This window comes from Puma concolor, chromosome D3 (assembly GCF_028749965.1).
Source record: "Puma concolor isolate L17-30 chromosome D3, mPumCon1.1.hap2, whole genome shotgun sequence".
Classification (NCBI taxonomy): Eukaryota; Metazoa; Chordata; class Mammalia; order Carnivora; family Felidae; genus Puma; species Puma concolor.
Window position 1 is genome coordinate 68120450 of NC_141678.1, and position 19540 is coordinate 68139989.

Below are 19540 nucleotides of genomic sequence, written 5' to 3' on the forward strand. Positions count from 1 at the left end.
GAAAACGATCTTCTCCTGCTGTCTGTCTAGTGCAGTGATGTAGTTAATGCTGGAAGATTCCTTTCACATGGTTTATAAAGTTCCATGGAGTAGCAATTTAAGTAGGGTTTGTTTAAATAGGTTTCTACCAATTCAAGATTGTTGATGCAACCATGCTAGTTCCTAGACTATTCAATGCCAAGCAGAGTAGCACGTACTTCCGCTTGTGAAGTCCCTTTTGTTACATCCTAAAGCGCGTCTGTCTTAAATGATTTGAAGAAAGCAGTCTGCTAACCAGAAGTATTGATTCATCCTAGGAGCTGAGCTCTTGCAAGGCACAGAGGAATTGGCTCATCTAAAAAGTTTTTAGCGTTTTCAATTATTTTGTGACACTATAGCTAATTATGAGTAAGCTGTGGCTTACTTTTTCAATGGAATCTTGCTTAAAAGGTTTTTGTTGTTGTTGTTTTTGCTAGGAGTACATTTTGAGAGTAAATGTGAATTTCCCCTTCTAGTCTGTTTTGTTTACAGCAGTTGATACGTATTGGAGATCATTAATTTGGCACAAGCAGGCTCTGAAAGAAACTAAACCGTGTAACTTACCGGCACTGGGGGGTATGTGTTATGGGTGTGCTGTGGGGTGTAATATCAAGCAGTGTGTATCTGTCTGCCAGGGGAGTAGAATAAACTTTTTATATAGAACAAAACTTAAAGAAAAAGATGAACTCTTCGTATCATACTGCCATTATGTGAAACACAATTTTTTTTTGTTTCCATATAATTTAGGGCATGGACAGCAAAATATAATCCCCTCTAAGAAAGATCAGTTTACGTTAAAATCAATTAAAACAATTAAGAATTAGTCCCATAATAACATGGTAAACAACTCAAATGGCTTTTTTTCTTTAATGCTAGGAAAAATGTTCACCTTTCAATGGTGAAAGTACTGTTAACACAGGTAGAGAGCAAACAAGGTAAAAAGTGAGAGCACATACAGACACACACAAATATATATAAAAATTGACCAGAAATCACAGGACATTTAAGCAATGTTTTCTTAAGTAGAACTATTTTTTTTTGTACTTTAAATAGACTAAAATATTTGGTGTGGGCGAGGGGAAGGAAATCAGTATTTCACAATTTTAACTTGAAAACCAGCTGCAATAAAGCCTCAGCTCATCGTTTAAAAAAGAAAAAAAATGGAACCACATCATACTTTTGACAACCATAGGATTAAAGCTTACAAAGAACACACCTACCATCTACATCACAGTGCACAGAGGACGCAGGCTCCGAGGACTACCACAGGGAAACGACGACAGACTGCATCCCTCATATATTGCATTACAAAATTAATGCTGTATTAGAAAAATCTCACCTCCCGTGCTTGGCGTTCTAGCTGGTAAACACCTGAGGGGTAGGGGGCTACCAAAACTGAGGGCACCGCTCAGTCTGGATCCGGACACCCACTTTCTTCCCCTGCCATTGGCCGATGCATTTAGTAATCTCAATACAACAGTCACTGAGAATAAACACTACATCCTGGCCTCTTGAGCAGGACAGTCTGCAGAATGTAGCAGAGGCTAGAGCATCCAAGGCCGTATTTTCTCTCAAGCGAGAAGAAATCCACAATACCACTCAGTTTTCTCTTACTGTGAACCATGTAAATTTCAGATTCGCTTTAACCCCATAAAGACAGGATTTGTACTTCCATATACACACAGGTTCTGAGGAACTTAGCTATCTAGTTGCCTCTTCTGTTTCATTAGCCCCCTGGTTACCTTCCCTGGATTACTAAGTGTGAAGTGTCACCACCACGTTGGTGCCATTTGCTATTCTTTGTTATGAATCTCACATTCCGTCCACAGTAGTAAGTGACTGGAGGACACACATCCAAGTATCAGCAATGATGACAAGCCCTAAGGCAGCTGAACTTAACTGTAACCATCACAATGTTTTCGGGAGTGAGGGTTAGTCGTAAGAACACCTAGGGTGACAGTTCTTCCCGGCGCACTCAGGACTTTCCCAGGTTTGGAACTGAAAGTCCTGCATGCAGGGAACACCTCAGTCCCAAGTGTCCCAGGGCCGCCAGTCACACTGAGAACACCACTCTTCCCCTTGTATCCCTAGGTAAAAGGTAAGAATTTTCAAGATCATAAAGCTACCTATGAGGACATCAGCTCAAAAAACACTTTTAGGGCATTGCTAATGGCAAGCTCCTAGAAGTCCATGGATTCTTTATTTAATGGTGTCCGTTATAAGAACAGTTGGTGGTACCTAAGCAAATTAGTGGTCAGTGTACAAAAGTTCATTCTTGAAACCTGTTTTCAGACAAATCCTCTAAAGCTTCTTCTCGTTTGGTCCAGTTATATAGTATTTCACTGAATCTTTCTGAGATTTTCAGAGCTAAATGAATAATTCAGTTTTATATGTCTTTTCATTTTCTTTTTTTAGGTGAAAACACTCTTTGCCAACTATTTCCCACATTCTTGCTTCATATATTGAAAAGACTGCCAACTGGAGATACTCCCCTCAGATTACAAAGGCCCGGAATTGTTACTTTTTACAGCGTTCTGCCAGAAGGCCTGGCCTTGGGGAGTGATGGCAAAGAGTACTCTCAGATATGAACATTTTTATTTTGCCTACAACGCTGTGATCGAGTTCAACAACTGCACATCTGCTTTCGGCGTAATCTCTAGTTTTTCTTGTTTTGCCCTCTTGTGTAAAAATGGTTCGTGTCACAGCTTCACTATCGCTAATAAAAAGATATACATATTTATGCCTTAAATGTCAGGGTCAGAGAAGCAACAATGAAGCCTGAGGTAAAGTTGGTCTAAAAAAGTGACCAATTTGGGTTCTGCGTCTTGCCAAGAAACAGGATTTTTAAAATTAAATCTATGCAGATTACCTACTTGCTACATGTGATGATTTCCCCCAATTTCAATTAATCTGTGTGTATGGTAGTTACACAAACCAACAAATGATTACATTCTTAAAGCAGGTACATACATTCACCAGAAAAGCACCCTATTCTCACCAATGTACTCTTTTGTTTGAACAATCCAAGAACGTGAATAACGAGACCGACATATTTCTTAAGGGACTTACTGAAAAAAGGAAAATGAAAATCTCTTTGGAAGAGACTTTTAGTAAGACTTCTATCCCTACAGACAGATGCTGAGAATCAACTTTCTGCTACGGCATTGTAAAGGGTAGAACTTAATATAGAACCAGAAATATGGCAAGTTATCTAGTGACTAACAGTGTAAAATAGCCAAAAGCTTTAAAGCCACAGAGAGAAAGAAGAAAAGTGGAGTGTGAAACGCAAAATACATAATGAAGTATTTTTCGAGGTCTAAGACTTCACTTTTGTTCTTATATCAGTATATTATGGATCTCATGGTTCAATGAATGATCATCTTTAATTAGAAATAGGAAGTAAATCCTTAACTTCTCACTGAACATTCTGGAGAAACAAAGAGCTTTCTTTCTTTCTTTCTTTCTTTTTTTTTTTTTTGAAGGGTAGGAGAAGATGATTTTGCAGGATTTTTTTTGGAGAAAAATCTATACGTCCTTTGTGTGGTGCTAACGAATCCTTCTCACTCCCATCAACAGCAGCATTATTCTTCCAAGGGCCCTTCTGTCTCCACCAGTGCTTGAAATGTGTGGTCAATTACAGATCTCATGGCAGCAAACCAATGGACACTGAAGTTAACTTAGGCTAACACACTCTGGTCAGGAGTCTGTGAATCAGAGATGACCCAAAGAACTTTGGAAAATCCATTTCTGTTGAGCACAGCTAAGAAAGTCAGGTCTGAACCACCTTCAGGCTGCCCTTAACTACAGGAGAACTTAACTTGGTAGTGCTACCTCCCAGGTATCTTAAGGAGCTCAGCAATCTTAAGCTAAGATGAAAACAGGGGATGGCAATCTGACACTTAAAAAAAGTTAACCCTACTCTAGTACCTTCCAGAGACCACTGGACGTATAATAATTTAATCAATGGGTGTCTATCGTAGTTTTACTTGATGTTAAAGAATTCCAGTTATGATTCTTCATTATCAAGCTGCCTAAAAATGGCATACTAACCGAACTGCCAATCAGGACTTTGGCAGAATAAATAAATTACTCCGAAGGTCTGAAAAGAAAATGTCTGCAAGCAAATTAAGGAACTCTCAGTGAGATCTGAGATTTAAACAACAGAATTACTCCGTGATGCTAAAATGTAAGCAGATAAATGACCCCTACTGTTAAGGTTTTCCTAGGAGTGTGTATGTATCTATAAATCCATACACACACACAATAGAATTTATTTCCTACTAAAAAGATTTAAGGCAGTTATGCTATATATAAAGTTAGCTATAATATCCAAGATAAAACCGTTCCTATTCAAAAAATTACAAGAAATTATTCAAGAAATTAGACAAGTTCTTACCATAAAGTCTATCATGAGGCTGTCTATCTATATCTAGTATAGCTGACGTTTCCTGGTTGAGGCTCCAAATACAGGAATTCCACTCCAAGAGATGATCTGTCCCTCAATCCCCACATAAAAGGTAGTCTGAACACATAAAGTATTCATGAAAGCTTGAAAAGACATAAAAGGAACTCAACAGTAGGATTCTGACCACCTCTAGAGACCACTCACTATCGTCATTACTCTTGATCGTACTAACAACAACCCAATACGCTCCAAGGTGGAAATGGGCTGGTATTAGAGGAAAATCATTGGTTGCAACTGCTGGAAAAGTTCCTAATCCTAAACATAATTTAAAATAGAATCTGTAATTCATGCTATTTACTAGTCACAAAGACATTTAACTGGAGAGAATTTCTCAGCCATCTGTTAAGATTTAAGTGATTGACCAACTGGAACAACATCAACCTTCATGGTGAATTAGGACCCTGGGTATGAAAAGCACCATCGTTTTTGGTCTTTAGTAAAGGTCAATGGAGAGAAACATTCTGATGTCTGCAGATAAAACATGGTTGGCAAGAGGGCAGCCAGCAAGACCACTAGGGATACGTTCTGTCATGAGAAAGGGAGGAAGGATACAATTCAGTTGATGAATTATCAAGAATTTAGCAGAGTAAAGCTCATGAAGGAAAGAAACTGGTCAAAAATTTGTCACGTCTGAACACTGGTGAGTTGGATCAGAGTAAGAGAAAAGATCACATGTTGCTTATGTCCACAGACTACCTAGTTATCTACAGAGACAGAGGAGATGGTGTGGAAGGGGGTAGGTAGTCTGTGAAATTATCATGTATAGCCATGAAAGCAAGTGGACATAAAGGCAAATTTTAAGCAAAGTGAACATTCTCTTGTGTTACTTTATAACTCACCATCAACCAGACTGGGGAGGGTGCTGATTACTGAATAAATGCTCAAAAGCATTTTTGGGGGGGGGGGGGCGGCGGGAAGACAGATCTTAAAGGTGTATTTGGACATCTTTTGGAAGAGGTAGAGAAACCAACTGGGTATATATAATCCTTTCCTTGATTTCAATTAGCAAGAGACCAGACTGATTGTTCTTCACCTTCAGTGTCTTAGTCTTCATTAAAACTGACCTAAAAGGCACAAATAAACTGAAATTAAAGTAATTTTAACAAAGGAGAAAATCGGACACATTTAAAGGCAGAAGAATCAAGCAAAGTTGGATATGGTTTAAAGTTAAACAAACAAACTAGGTATTAAACAATTTGCAATTATATACTTGGGATACAGAATTAAGAGTACAGAATACGAATATTTAGCTTTTGAGAAAAATTAGGCAGTTTTCCTTCTGGCAAAGTGGCAGGTCCCGAGAAAAGGAGTAACTCCACAGCTTGAGGGCCAGGACTAAATCCCAGTCATCTTTTCATTACTGAGCACCTTCCACCGTGGCTGGATAAAGAGCAGACATCAGTAAATGTTCACGGAATGAATGGATAGCATACTGTATAATTAGTATAACTGGCGTAGCTCAAACCAAATCAGGAAGGTTCCCTGAAGCAGGAGAAAAGAACACAGGTAGGGTTGTTCCAAAAAAGTGGGCCGAAGTCCAGTCATGTGTTCTAATCCTAAACAGTGCTTACACAGACTTTTCAACTTTTTTTTTAAAGCGGTAAAACTCTTTTTTAAAAAGAAATCTATAATAGAACTCCATTATAGGATAAAAATGAAGCTGCCACTGGTTAAACCAAAGTCAGTGGGAACATCACCAGCCTCTGATTCCCTACGACGTCTCTCTATGGACTCTGCTGTGCAAACCACCATTCATCTTAGAAATGTGACAGAAAATATGTTCACTCAGTTCTCATGTGAAACAGAGAAAATTACCGGCGCTGTGGAGGGGGAATTCTAAATAATGTTGCTAACTTAAATAAAGACAAAATTCAACAGACAGGAGAACTTATCACTCAGAAGAATGAAAACAACCCCAATGAGGGTGGGGGGGGCAGGGAACCAACAAAAATTAGGCTGCAGCAGACAAAACAGAATGTAAACACAGCATCTCCTTAAAAAGCAAGTAAAGTCATCGAACACCAACAGAGTCAACTGCCCGACAGGTGCAAGGTCCCAGTACTACAGATATTTCCAAAGAGCTGAGTCTCAGTTTCATGTTGCAGAGAAGAATCCCAACACGGTTGTAGAGATGCCATCACTCCTGAGACGCTAGAGCTGGCACTGCTCCACTTGAAACATCGGCGCAAGAGTAGCTGATTACCAGGACCTTCTACCACTTTCAAGGTTGTTCTCTGTCCCTGGAACTGCTCCCCAACATCACCCCAAGTTCTCAAGTAAGCTCAACTCTTCCAAAGGGGCAGAGGCTGGTCTGGGTTATCTCCAGCCGGCCTGACAGTGGTCATACCTGAACACACGAAGCCATCTATCACAAAGTAAGGCCACCCTCAACTCTTAGAAATTACAGAACCCTTCTGATCCTCGAGTTTGGATCTGTGCAGAGACTTCTACATAAGCATTAATACTCAATAGTGAGTTTCCTTCAAAATGAGCCTTTGCATTTGACGTCGTTCTCTTGGCCAGGAAGGCCGATCTCCCTGGCTCCCCGCCATGGCTTACTCCCTTCTCACATCAAATGTCAGCTCGAGCATCACTTCCTTAGAGAAGCCTTCCCTGCCATGCTCTACCACAGTACCCTGTTTATCTCCTTCATAGACACATAAGCTCATTAAGGGTCACAGTAACTGATGTCTCAGCCAAGGCAGGGACCAGATTTGTCTTGTTCACCTTTACCCAAGGCAAAGAAAGTTCCTGGCACACGTAACAGGTGAACAGTAAGTATTCGTTGAAAGAATAAAAAATTACCATACCAGGTTTACATGAACACATACATGTACACACAAATACAGGAAAATGGGGGAATATCTAATAGAAAACAATCAAATACTGAGAGCCCTGAAAAGGATACCTACAGAGACAGCTAAATATGGTTTCAAAGAACAAGTACCAAAGGCGTCTATCTTCAAAAATATGAAAATTTACTAGAAGGGGGTCAGGAGTGGCTGTTTCCCACTTCTAAAGAGATGCAAACAAGAACTGTTTAAACTGCAGACTTAACATTAGACATAAGGATTATCTGCTGCTGCATGGACTACAAACAGAGCGTCTGGAACCTCCTCTCATGGCAGAGCATAAAATGTCAGCGGGTATAATAGTCAACCACATTTTCAGGATTAGTTAAGAACACCTCCGACTGTAGGTAATTATAAGCTAAAAAAGCTTGCTAAACTGCTTCTCCCCCAATTTTTAAAATTCTCAATTCACAATTAGGTAAAATAACACTTTATAAATTTAATACAACATACTTTAAAAACAAATGGCCCTTATCTGCTGATCATACCTCAGCATCACTTTTGTGGGTATTGTGCAGGAGCAATTACATTTACAAAAAGGTCCATTTCATAATACAACCTGGTAACTAAATCACACGAAACTCAAAGAGCCCTAGGTCCGCTACTGAAGTATTGTAAAATAGCTTTTAAAAAAGAGTGTTTGTATCTAGAGACTGGCTTTAAAAAAAAAAAAAAAAAAAAGGATAAATACAGTGAAATAATTGTAGCATATCCCTGAAAACAATTATACTGCCATTTGCGTTTTTATGAGGTGCAAGGATAAATCACCAGACTGCTTGGTTACGCAAGTCAATTACTATCTGTTGAAATTCGCTGCAAGACGGAGGGGTTTATTCCATATGAATTCGCACTGTGCCCCAGAATTAACTGGTGCTGGCAGTATCAGTGCCACCATTTTAGTGATGGATGTCATGCTACACAGTTTTGGTATCAGGGCAAAAGCGGGAACGGAGAAGAGGTCTGGAAAGATTTTCTGCAAAGTTTCGTTACAGTGAGATTTAGCAGTAAGTAACACAAAAAAAATGACTGTTTAAGACCCACTGAACACATTAAGGTCAAGGATTTCAAAAGTTAATCCACTTTTCTTCCCCCAAGAGTTTATTTTTGGTAAAAGGCAGAAAAATTAGTTTTTCTACAAGGGAAATCTGCTTCTAAATGATAATTTGAAAATCTTGATATATATTATATATTAAAAAAGACACACAAAAATAACGGAGAAGTGGGAATAACAGATTAGGTACTGTAACTTTATAAAGGCTTGCCTAAATCAAGAAGCAGCACACACACACCTAATTTCTGCAAACTAAAAATGTATATAAACAGCACAATACTGTGATACTGGATCATGATACATTACCTGTACACATAACTACTACTGTTATTAATAAACCTTTGGGACACTCAGTTTTATGCCCAACAAGACATCAGTCAAGTCTTTAAAATCTTCTCTTTCTCCTTTATGGGAGGGTATTTCTAGACACTAATTTTCCCATCTAATATTCGAATATAGGAAACCGATTCCACAAGGTGCTTTAATTGACGAGGCCTCAAGTGCTGTTTTCTCTCTGGAATTTTTGGACAGTAAACAGTCCGTGGGGACCACACACAAATACTATGACAGAAGAGTTGTTACATTAAGTCTTTTGATGGCGCTTGACTGGTGCCGAAGCTTTAGGACATGCTTGAACAACGCACTGAAGGGGATCCCATCTGAGTTAACACTTTGTCCAACCACTGCAGAGGCCCATTCAGATGAAGTTCGATCCAGCAAGGAGTGCTTGTTACCGTCTGCCTTCTATTTAAGAGAATACAAGAAAATAATTATGAAATGAAAGGAACATGGCTATGTTTAGTTAGCTACATGCATTAAGAATTCAGATAAATTAAAAAGCTGTATATACTAAAACCTACATCCTTCTGAACAAGCATTTAGTCTGGATAGCGATTACTTTGAAAACGATTTAATCCTCAAAGTCTAACAAAATACTTCTAATGACTTTTTATTTTATTTATTTATTTTTGCTTTTAAAGAGATGAACAAAAACATCTTTTTCTCTTCAGATTAAAATTAGGAGGGTGACCTATTTACCATCCAAAATGAGACACCTTTAAGAGGAAATCAGGGGTGCTTGGGTGGCTCAGTTGGTCAAGCATCCAACTTCCGCTCAGGTCATGATCTCACAGTGGGTTCGAGCCCCGCGTCGGGCTCTGCGCTGACAGCTCAGAGCCTGGAGCCTGCTTCAGATTCTGTTTCCCTCTCTCTCTCTGCCCCTCCCCCGCTTGTGCGTGCATGTGTGCTCTCGCTCTCTCTCTCTAACTCTAAAAAATAAATAAATATTAAAAAAAAAAAGAGTGAATGTAGTCACTATTAATAATCATGCTAGGACAAGAGACTCCAACCAGACTGCCCCCAAGCAAACCAGAATATATCTTACTTACTATTCAACCATAGAACAGAGGATATTCAAATACCAAAGAAAGTCTAAATGGAACAGGGCTCAAATTTCAAGTATACCAAAACAAAACAGAATTCTGACCTAAGCTTATCACAGAATGTTAAGAGTTGGAGTTCAGCTTTTCCCTGACAAAGCCAAAGAAAAACATCCCTGTTAGAAACATCATGTAGGCTTTTAATAAGAAACACCTCTAGTACTTCGACATAATGGGAGACTGGGAATTACAAATTGTTCAATGACATCCTGTCACTCGCACATACTGATTTTAGTTCTTATTTATTATATACAGTAAGTTGGTGAGTCTGCTTGCTTCTTAGCAGGACAGCCCTTCAAACATGGGAAAAGGCCATTATCAACTCTTTATCTCCAAGCGACACATGCTCAATGAATTTAAAACTGTATTTCAAAGGATGTGGTTTTCTGTAGCAGATGGTGTCAGTGCCCCACTAGCACCTTTGGATTTTTCAGTGTTCTCTAGCCAACTTCCAATTGCATGTGTCTGAATTTCGGTGCCTGAGAACTTCTCTGCTCTGGCCACACGTGTATCAGACCGCAAGTGCTAGGAAACTAACCTCCCTGGAGCAGCCCTCAACCAATGATAGGGGGGTTGGCATTTAAATGTCCAGTTTCCTTTCCTTCTGGGTCAGATAATTCTGTACGTTCGTTACTATTTCCCAAGTTTCCCTGGCGGAAAAAGCTCTAATGACCCACCCAACATAGTAGATGGCTTAATAATGGTATTGGCTGCCTTCCCTCCCCTACCTCACTTCCCTACTTCCTCCTTCCTTACCAGTGTTTCCTCCATTTCCTGAACAAACTCCTTGCATTTGAATCCTTGTCTCAGGGTCTGAGACGTACACTAAGACACGTTGATATGTGATCATTCCTAAAACATGACACATGGAACACAATACAACAGTCTCAAATCTGACCTGCACAGACTCAGCGTCTTATTTTGACTTAGATACTACACTTTGGTCGATGCAGCCTAAAACTGCACTGGCACATTTCACAAGTTCACTCACGTTATCCATGAGGCAGAGGCAGGACTGACCCTTCTTCATTTTCCCCTCTGTTCTCTGTTGTTCTTCACATAAAGCTTCCCCTGCCTTCTATCTCTCCCTCAGATCAGGCATTCTGCAGGATTTTGCCAGGATCCCTTTTAATTTTGATCCCGTCATTTGTGGACTTCTGGGTATTTCTCAGTTTGTTTTGAATCAGATCATTCATTACTAGATTAGTTTAACCTTAGGGAATAATTCTTAATCCGGGTCACTGAATGGGAAGTAAGTAGGTTTAAGAAGGTTGTCACTATACGTATTTGGGCACAGAAATGCACCCAAAAACTTCTTTATCCCCCTATTTATTCACTTCAGTATCAATCCACTGAGCTCAGGTATATTTCTCAATTAAGTATCAATTCTTTGCACATCTGTATTTCCTGTTCACGATACTTCCTGATTTTTTTTTTTTTTTTAATGTTGGCAAACATGCTGGCATTTTAAGAAACTGAAAAGTAGTTTTAGAAATGTAACCATTAGCTCTACCTCCTCAGCTCCACTGTCAATAAGGATAAAAGGTTCCTGGTAACTGCCAATAGTTCACAGATAGGAGTATTTGACATTATTGTTAAAGGAAATGTTAAAGGAAACTACTTTATTACCCAAGGTAGATCTATCGGACTTTATACAAATAAAAACATACTGTGTGTTACTGCTTCTCATAATTACAGACTTTCAATTCTGAGTTAATGAACGGCAGAGTCCGTCATGCATGAAGGGCAGTACCTCTCTCCACCAATAAAGGTGTGGTTAGCAGGAGACCTACGGACATATGTGGAATTCTCCCTGAGCTCTACAGTTCACATTGAATTCCGCTAAATTTCTGCTCCCATGTTCTGTAATATTCTAATCTTTTGAAGAAAAAAATGTGTGACCTAAAAGCCTGGTATCAGATAGTAATCATTTAAATTTAAATTTTAATATCAACTCAGGTCAATTTAAGTCCAAGGCAAAAAGGAACTCGGCATTCTTTAAAGGCATCATATGTCAAAAGGGAAATGATTAAAATAAAAAAGTCACAAAATTAATTATTCTACCAATAGAACTTGGACAAAATAATGACAAGTCTTCCTTCTAGGATATAAACATATAACACACTATATATTTCTTATAAAAGCATTTGACCAGCCGACCTCAAGTCTCATGATCCCAAGAGGCACACACCTCCCAAAATTTGTTCAAGATACAGAATCAGGTCCAAATGAAATGAAATACATTCTGAAGAAGGGCTCAAACTACTGGACGAAACAGGAATACTATTACTACACTATATGAGTATTTTCATATGCAGGCGTTCAGAGAGTGAGGAGTATGAGCGGCAGAAAGGCTAAGTATTTTACTTAAAATTCTAGCCTTAACTATGCTGAGGAAGTCTTTGCTTTCTCTGATGTGGAATTCAATTCACTGTTTAATTTGGTAATAACTTAATCTATCTTATCCCCTGCTGACACATTAGCCTTTGTAAAACTCAATTACGTGACTGTTACTACTACCTTCAGAGAGGGGGCTAAAAGTCAAGGAGAGCTTTCGTCAGGTCCCCTGTCTCCGCCACTTACAGTGCATCCCTGGGCAAATTATCAAATCTTTTCTAAGCCTATTTCTAAATAAGCATTCGTTTGAACCACTTTTTGCAACCTTATTTAAAAAAAAAAAAAAAGGGAACAGAAACAGTTAATTCTTAGCTATGCTGAAATGAGTGAGATATTGCATTTAAAACAGAGGACAAGACCATGGGGAAGGGGAAAAATATTTATATAAATATAAATATAAATATAAATATAAATATAAATATAAATATACAGTTACAAACAGGGAGGGAGCCAAACCATAAGAGACGTTTAAATACAGAGAACAAACTGAGGATCAAGGGAGTGGCGGGGGTTGGGGAGCAGGTGTGTGTGGAGATGGGCATCGAGGAGGGCATTTGTTGGGATGAGCACTGGGTGTTTTATAAAGTAAGAGATAAATCACGGGAATCTACTCCTGAAGCTAAGAGCACACCGTACACACTAGGTGTTAGCTAACCTGACAATAAATTATATAATAAATAAACAAACAAATAAATAAAATTAAAAAACAAAAACAAAAACAAAAACAAAAACAAAAAACACAGCACAGTGCCTGGCCCCTAACAAGTACCCCCTTCTATTACTGAATAAAGTTCTACCTCTTAACCTTCTATTCAACTGGTCAACTTGTCTATCCAGCCGCCTTCTCCTTTACCTTCTATACTCCAGCGACACGGAACTGGATTCTGTTGCCAGGATCACTGTGGCCCAACCCTTCAACCCCTAACTGAAATCCTACGCATCTTTCAGAATCCAGACCATGTGGCATCTCTATCAGAAGAAGCCTTCCCAGAGCCTCAGTGAAAGCGCCTCTCCTTCCACGAACTGACATAGCCTTCAAATATACCCCTTTTATGGTATTTAACACCCTGCATTACGTTACAGCGCATGTCTGCACAGGTTCTAATTCTGTCTTCTACACTGCCAGCATAGGAACTGGCAGTAGTTTTGAACGTAGAGACCTCCAACTCCCTTTTGTGATTTTGCATATGCTCTGCTGACTCCATAACCGTAAGGAAAATAGATCCGTGTGAACTCCAGAAGATACAAAGAATGGGGGAGAAAAGAATCAAACATTGTGGAAACTGAAGAACTGAATATGTATTTCATACCGGTATTCTGCTCCCCACCCTTTCACAAAACTCATTCTTATGGTGCACATTCTAGTTAGTTGATACACGGCTTCAAAACCCTGATTGACAGACTGAGCCAGAAGAGCAGCAAATTCCTGGTTGTTGAAGATCTTCAGATTACAGCCTACGATTGAAAAAAGTAAAAAAAAAAAAAGAAAAAAAGAGAAAAATTGTGTGAAAAGAATATCATGATCAAGAAAATAATTTTAAAGGGGCTACAGATCTTAAAATGCAAGGATGCCAATCATCTCCTGATTCCTAAAATAGCAACTAGAGAAGCTCAGCGCGCTGACACAACAGGTCTGCTGACACAGATGCATCCATACCTGGTGGGATTTTACACACTGTTGCCGGGTGCCAGCCGTATCTCTGATTACAGTTGGGGCTCTGCACAAAGATTGCACTATCGCTTAGGCACTCTGCAAAAACTTCTCCACCTATGTAATATAAGCGTACTCCTCTTCCTAAAACAAAATACATATGGGATTAGTTTCATAACATCTCCTGTTTCAGTATGACTTTGGGAGAGTCTTCTTGGAGGAGGATTAAAATGATAGAAGGTATTTTGATAACCTTTTCCATAGCAATGCTTTTCTGAGGTCTAACATTGAAACATACCACTCTGTATTTTTCCAAGGATTTTTTAACAATGATTTTATTGATTTGAAAAAATACACGCTTGTCAAAAGTACGTAAACGATGTAAAAAAGTACATGTAAAGAATTCCATACAAATTATATATTATTTTAAAACACGTAAAATAAATGGAGTTAAGTCTAAAGGAATTAAGTGTTTGGATAAATACACCTTCGTTATAATAGACAGTATTTCCTTAAAGATGCCACTAAGGTTAAGAAAAAAGTGAATAAAATCATCAAGAAGTTAGTGTCATTTGCCATTTTTACAATTATATTAAGGTGACCACCAAATCCCTAGGTAGATAAGCAGAACTAGGGGAGAAAAAATTATGCTGGAAGATTTTAATATACTTTTTTCAGAATCGGACAAATACACACAAAATATTAGAGATAGAAGGATTTAAAAAACCAACTGTGAAAGGTAGAGATCTCAGACAGCACCTAAGGTTCTCACTCCTGGTGTGCAGACATCTTTTCTATTATTCAGTCAAACACGAATCTAGGTGCTGCCGTTAAGGAATTTTTCGGATGTAATTAAGGTCTCAAATCTGCTGACCTCAAGAAAGGGAGGTCCTCTTTTGGCGGGCCTGACTTAATCAGGTGCTAGCCCTTAAAAAGGACGGGGCTGTCCCTGGTGAAAGTGATTCAAAGTGTGAGCGAGAGGGTTCAACACCAGAGATTCTCGGCTGCTGACCGTGAAGACAGAGGGCCCGCGAGGCAAGGAATGGAGGGGACACCCACTTGTTGAGAACAGCTTCTAGCTGTCAGTCTGCAGGAAATGAAGACCTCGCCGCTGTAACTTGAAGGAAGTGAACCCTGTGACAATCATGTGAGCTTGGAAGAGGCCCTCCAAGCTCCAGAGGAGGACACGACAAAGTCAATGCCATGATTTCCCCTCGTAAGATCCTGAGGAGACTCCTAACCCATGCCTGGACTCCTGACCTGCAGACACTGTGAGATCATAAATCCGTGTTGTTTCAGTCTGGCAAGCGTGTGGTAACATGTTACACAGCAAATGAAAACTAAGAAAACATTTAATACATAAACACAGAACCTGATGCCCTGCTCTTGTGACCACAGAATATTTGTAAAACAACCAAACATACACTTGACCATCAGGAAAAGATTAAATCCAAAAAGCAGAGATTTTCCAAGCTATAGTCTCTCATCAAAACCACCCAATAAGTTAGAAATTGAAAGTAAAAGATCCAATAATTACGGCAACCTAAAATTATGTAGAGAAGTAAATACGGTAGAGGGAACCTGTTGAATTTTTATGCAGAACCCCAATTAAAACACAGGCAAAACCAGAATTATTTTAGTTAACGTAGGGTGGGTACTCAGAAGCCTTCCTTACCCACAAGACACCTAAGATTACACAAAATTTATACATCAAGCAAGATTTGAGAAATTCCACACAAAGCAACATTAACAGACCTCTTTAAGTTACAGCACGTTTGCGGAATGATACTCGCTCTTTAGTGACCAGCATTATTTCTCACAAGAGGTCAGAGTTAATTCATTAGAAACTGAAGCAAACTATTGTTAAAAGAGGTTACTTTAAGGAAATGAGAACTATGTTCAGTTATATTAGTCAAACTTTTTCTACCTCATTGCCAAAAAAAATACTGGAGACTCAAAGAGTTGCTGTTTATGTGGACTGCATCTATGGAAACTTAGCACATTAGATATTAAAACTGAGATTCAAAAAAAATTTATAATTCATTTAAAGTTCTAAATAATGCATCTATTAAATACTAATATAAATAACATGTTTATGAAAAATAACTATTTCCCCTCCCCCCCCCCAAATTAGTGAGAACAGCAATGTTTTACATTTTTGCAAATCTCTCTAATGTCTGGCTTAAGAGAAGAAAGTTGGATTCTTATCAGATTCTACATGTAATCTCTTGCAAAATCACATGCCTTGTAGCTTCTGGAATATTTCACTGTACATTCATGAGTGAATGAGAGCGAAAAAAAGGCAAATAGCATCTTAGTACCATTATGAAAGAAGTTTTGACCTCACGAACTTGCTGAAAGGGTGTCTGGGACTACCACATTTTGAGAGTCTCTGAACTATTTTTTGACCTACGTACTAAATAGTAGTTCTTATTTATAATATCCTGCTTCGGGGGCACCTGGGTGGCTCAGTCGGTGGAGCGTCCAACTTCAGCTCAGGTCATGATTTCAAGGTTCATGGGTTCGAGCCCCGCACCGGGCTCTGTGCCGACAGCTCAGAGCCTGGAACCTGCTTTGGTTTCTGTGTCTCCCTCTCTCTCTTCCCTCCCCCACCCCCACTCGCACTCTGTCTCTCTTTCAAAAATAAACACTAAAAAATTTTTTTAATAATAAAGTATCTTGCTTTCGATTAAGGGTGAGCAGATTTAATTATTTAGTATATTAATTCCCTGAAGGGGGAAATACTAGGGGACTGGAAAAAAGTCATGGTTTGTTAAAATTGTAATTCGAAAATCCGAACAGGACACTTTTATGGCTGGCGGAGGTGCAGCAAAGTAATTTTAACATGCATTTATCGAAGGACTTCCCGGAACCAAGGGTGCCAAATAAAGAGAAGCCGAAGGTCAGAGTCTGCAGATCTATTAAAGCAGTGGATCTATGAAAGCAGCGAAGCTGTGCACTCACACTGACAAGAGACAAGGCAGGCGTTTCTGCACACAATCTTCTGATGTGGCAAACTGCACGATGCTCACATTATGAGTACACGGCACTGGTTCTTGACATAAGGTAAAAACACATACCTATATGTCTTCTTGTCATTTCTACGGTGGCATTTCGGTTGACGTTGGAGAGCAACCCTAGGCAGAACCTCTCTGAATTGGATGGATCTGTGAAACCGTCTACAGTGAGTGAGGGCTGTGATGCGTGGAAGGTCTCTCCAACCCTCTGGTTTAATTCATAATATGCTATTGAACACCAAAATGCAGGTTCTGAGTAAGTAACTGGCTGCAAATCTGGGGAAAAAAACCAAACCCATAAAAGCAAGAAATGTTGTGTGAACAGTTCAAGCCAAGAAAAGATTGAATATCATCAGATATCTGTACGTGCTCTATGCCAGCCTAAACTGGCTGCAGCTCAGGAAGCAGACTTAACATCTACACCACAGACTCCAGTCTCCATTAGATCATACCAGATTTTCAATGTTTCAAATTTCCCCCATCTCATTCGGTCATCTAATCTTCAAACATCTTTTTTAGACTTTCTGGGGGGGGTCATGTTCTACTAGTAGTTTTATCCTAGTTCCTGTTCAAATATAAAACCATCACGGGTAAAGTAAATCAACTTACATAATAAAACTAATTTTTCGTAGGATACAGTGGAATAAAGCTGGAGCAAGGACTGAGTCAAACGCCACAAGAAGAAAAATTCTATCGTAATCATAGAACACAAAATACGACGTATTTCTGACATTGTCTATTTTAACATGAGATTCTCGGTGAGTTACCCTAGTTACACAAATAGAAAACCCATGCATATACAAGAAACAGAAAGTAATAAAACACAAAAGGCATGTAAGTAGAAACAGAATATGGAATCAAAAGAATCTACATATTTCATGGACCACATGAATTTAACTTCTGTAATTTTGATTAAAAGACCCAAGGAGTATCATGAACATTTTGTAGAATAAACTCCTCATGTGTAGAAACTGCAGAGAAATCGGGAAATACGGAGGTAAAATGAAGGCCAAGGATAAACTACACAATGTACACACACACGCAATCTTCCATACCCCATGCATATTTGTGACTGTGTGTCTGTGTATATATACAGACACACACCTTTTTATATTAGTAATTGCTATTACAAAATATCATAAAATAAACATACCCATATAAATCTAGCCATAATACATCATAAAACTTTCCATAAAGAATATGATTTCCATGGATAGAAAGATTTATTCGGTTTGATACTGTTTTAATAGTTTTAATAGTATTGATGTTTTAATAGTATTGAGTTTTAATAGTATTAAGGCAAATTATCATTTTTAAAAAGCACTAATTTGAACAATCATTTGATTATTCGTTGAGATCTGTTTCTCATGTATATGAAAAATAATTTTCAGAGAAGACATTTGATTAATGGATATATTATAAAATGTGTGTGTGTGGGGGGGGGGAGTGTGGGGGAGAGGAAGTATTTGCCACTTACCCAAACTATGATTAACAGGGGAAAGAGTAGTAGGAGACAGTTCTGCTGGAGATCCTGAAACAAAAGGAGTCAATTTTGTAACAGATCTGCAAGTACTTCCAGAACTTCTGACCAAATAATTGTAACACTGGTTGCATCTGGTTGTAACTATCACAGATAATACAGATAGTTTACATCCTAACAATTCAAAATAGGCAACTGCGATATGTGAATTTAATTTTGGAGGCTTCAATATATAAAAGGTACGAGCGTATGAGCAGCCCTAGCTTCTAGCCGCCCAGTTCTCCTTCCCAAAGGCATCCAGTGTTGCCAGTTCTTTGTGCACCTTTCCAGAAACAGTCTATGAGCCACACAAGCAAATATATACTGTTTTGTGCCCTTCCGCCCTGATTTTTATACACAAATGGTAACCATTCTGAACTTTGCTTTTTCACTACCGAACTTTATCAAGGATGTTGATGTTTATTTATCGCTCTCCCTTCCTCCTTCTCTCTCAACATAAGCTGCATAATCTTACATTATGGTGTATTATGATCCCATATTGATGGATACTCAGACTATTTTCCATCTTCTGATTTATGAACCAAGATTGCAATGACTAATCTTGTACGTCTTGCATACTTCCAATCATATCATTCTCTTAAGAGAAACCGCCAGGTCAAAGGGTTATACATCCACAATTTTGATAGATTTTGCCAAAACTGTCATCTATAGAGGTGGTACCAGTTTACACTCCCGGTGGCAACATAAATGGTGAGAGGAGGATGCTGATGTGTTATCACTGACAGGTGAAAACATGGTTTTAACAGGTAGAGTTCTAATTTGTATTTCTCTTATAAGTGACATGGAACAGCTTTATTAAACTTTCTTATATTGCATTTCCTTTCTGTGAACAGTCTCTTCTTTTGCTCATGTTTCTACAGTGGTGTTGATCACCCTCACTGATTTATACAAGGGTCTTTATGTACTAGGGATATTAGTCCTTTTATGATATGGGTTGTAAATATTTGTTCATCTGTCTTAAGACTGACTCTTCCTAATTTTGATTAAGCAGAATTTTTAAAAACGATCATGTGTTTTAATTCGTGAATCATTTTGGGATATGTCACACTTCGATAAAACAGTTGTGACAGTTGGATATTCCTGACTTACTCTCAACCTTCAGGGGATACT

At 38.7% G+C, this 19540-nt stretch overlaps 1 protein-coding gene across 5 annotated transcripts in view; it reads right to left on the reverse strand.

The window, feature by feature from the left end:
* Positions 1-871: 871 nt before the first annotated feature.
* SMAD2 (SMAD family member 2) overlaps positions 872-19540 on the reverse strand; it is an 83992-nt gene continuing 65323 nt past the window's right edge. For all 5 annotated transcript variants that reach the window (XM_086682915.1, XM_086682911.1, XM_086682913.1 and 2 more), the window contains 5 exons: positions 18368-18421; positions 16954-17166; positions 13880-14017; positions 13533-13677; positions 872-9130 (listed from right to left, as the gene is read on the reverse strand). In XM_086682915.1, the coding sequence (XP_086539041.1) occupies positions 9007-9130; positions 13533-13677; positions 13880-14017; positions 16954-17166; positions 18368-18421 (674 nt within the window). In that variant the 3' untranslated portion in view covers positions 872-9006. The remainder of the gene's footprint in view (positions 9131-13532; positions 13678-13879; positions 14018-16953; positions 17167-18367; positions 18422-19540) is intronic.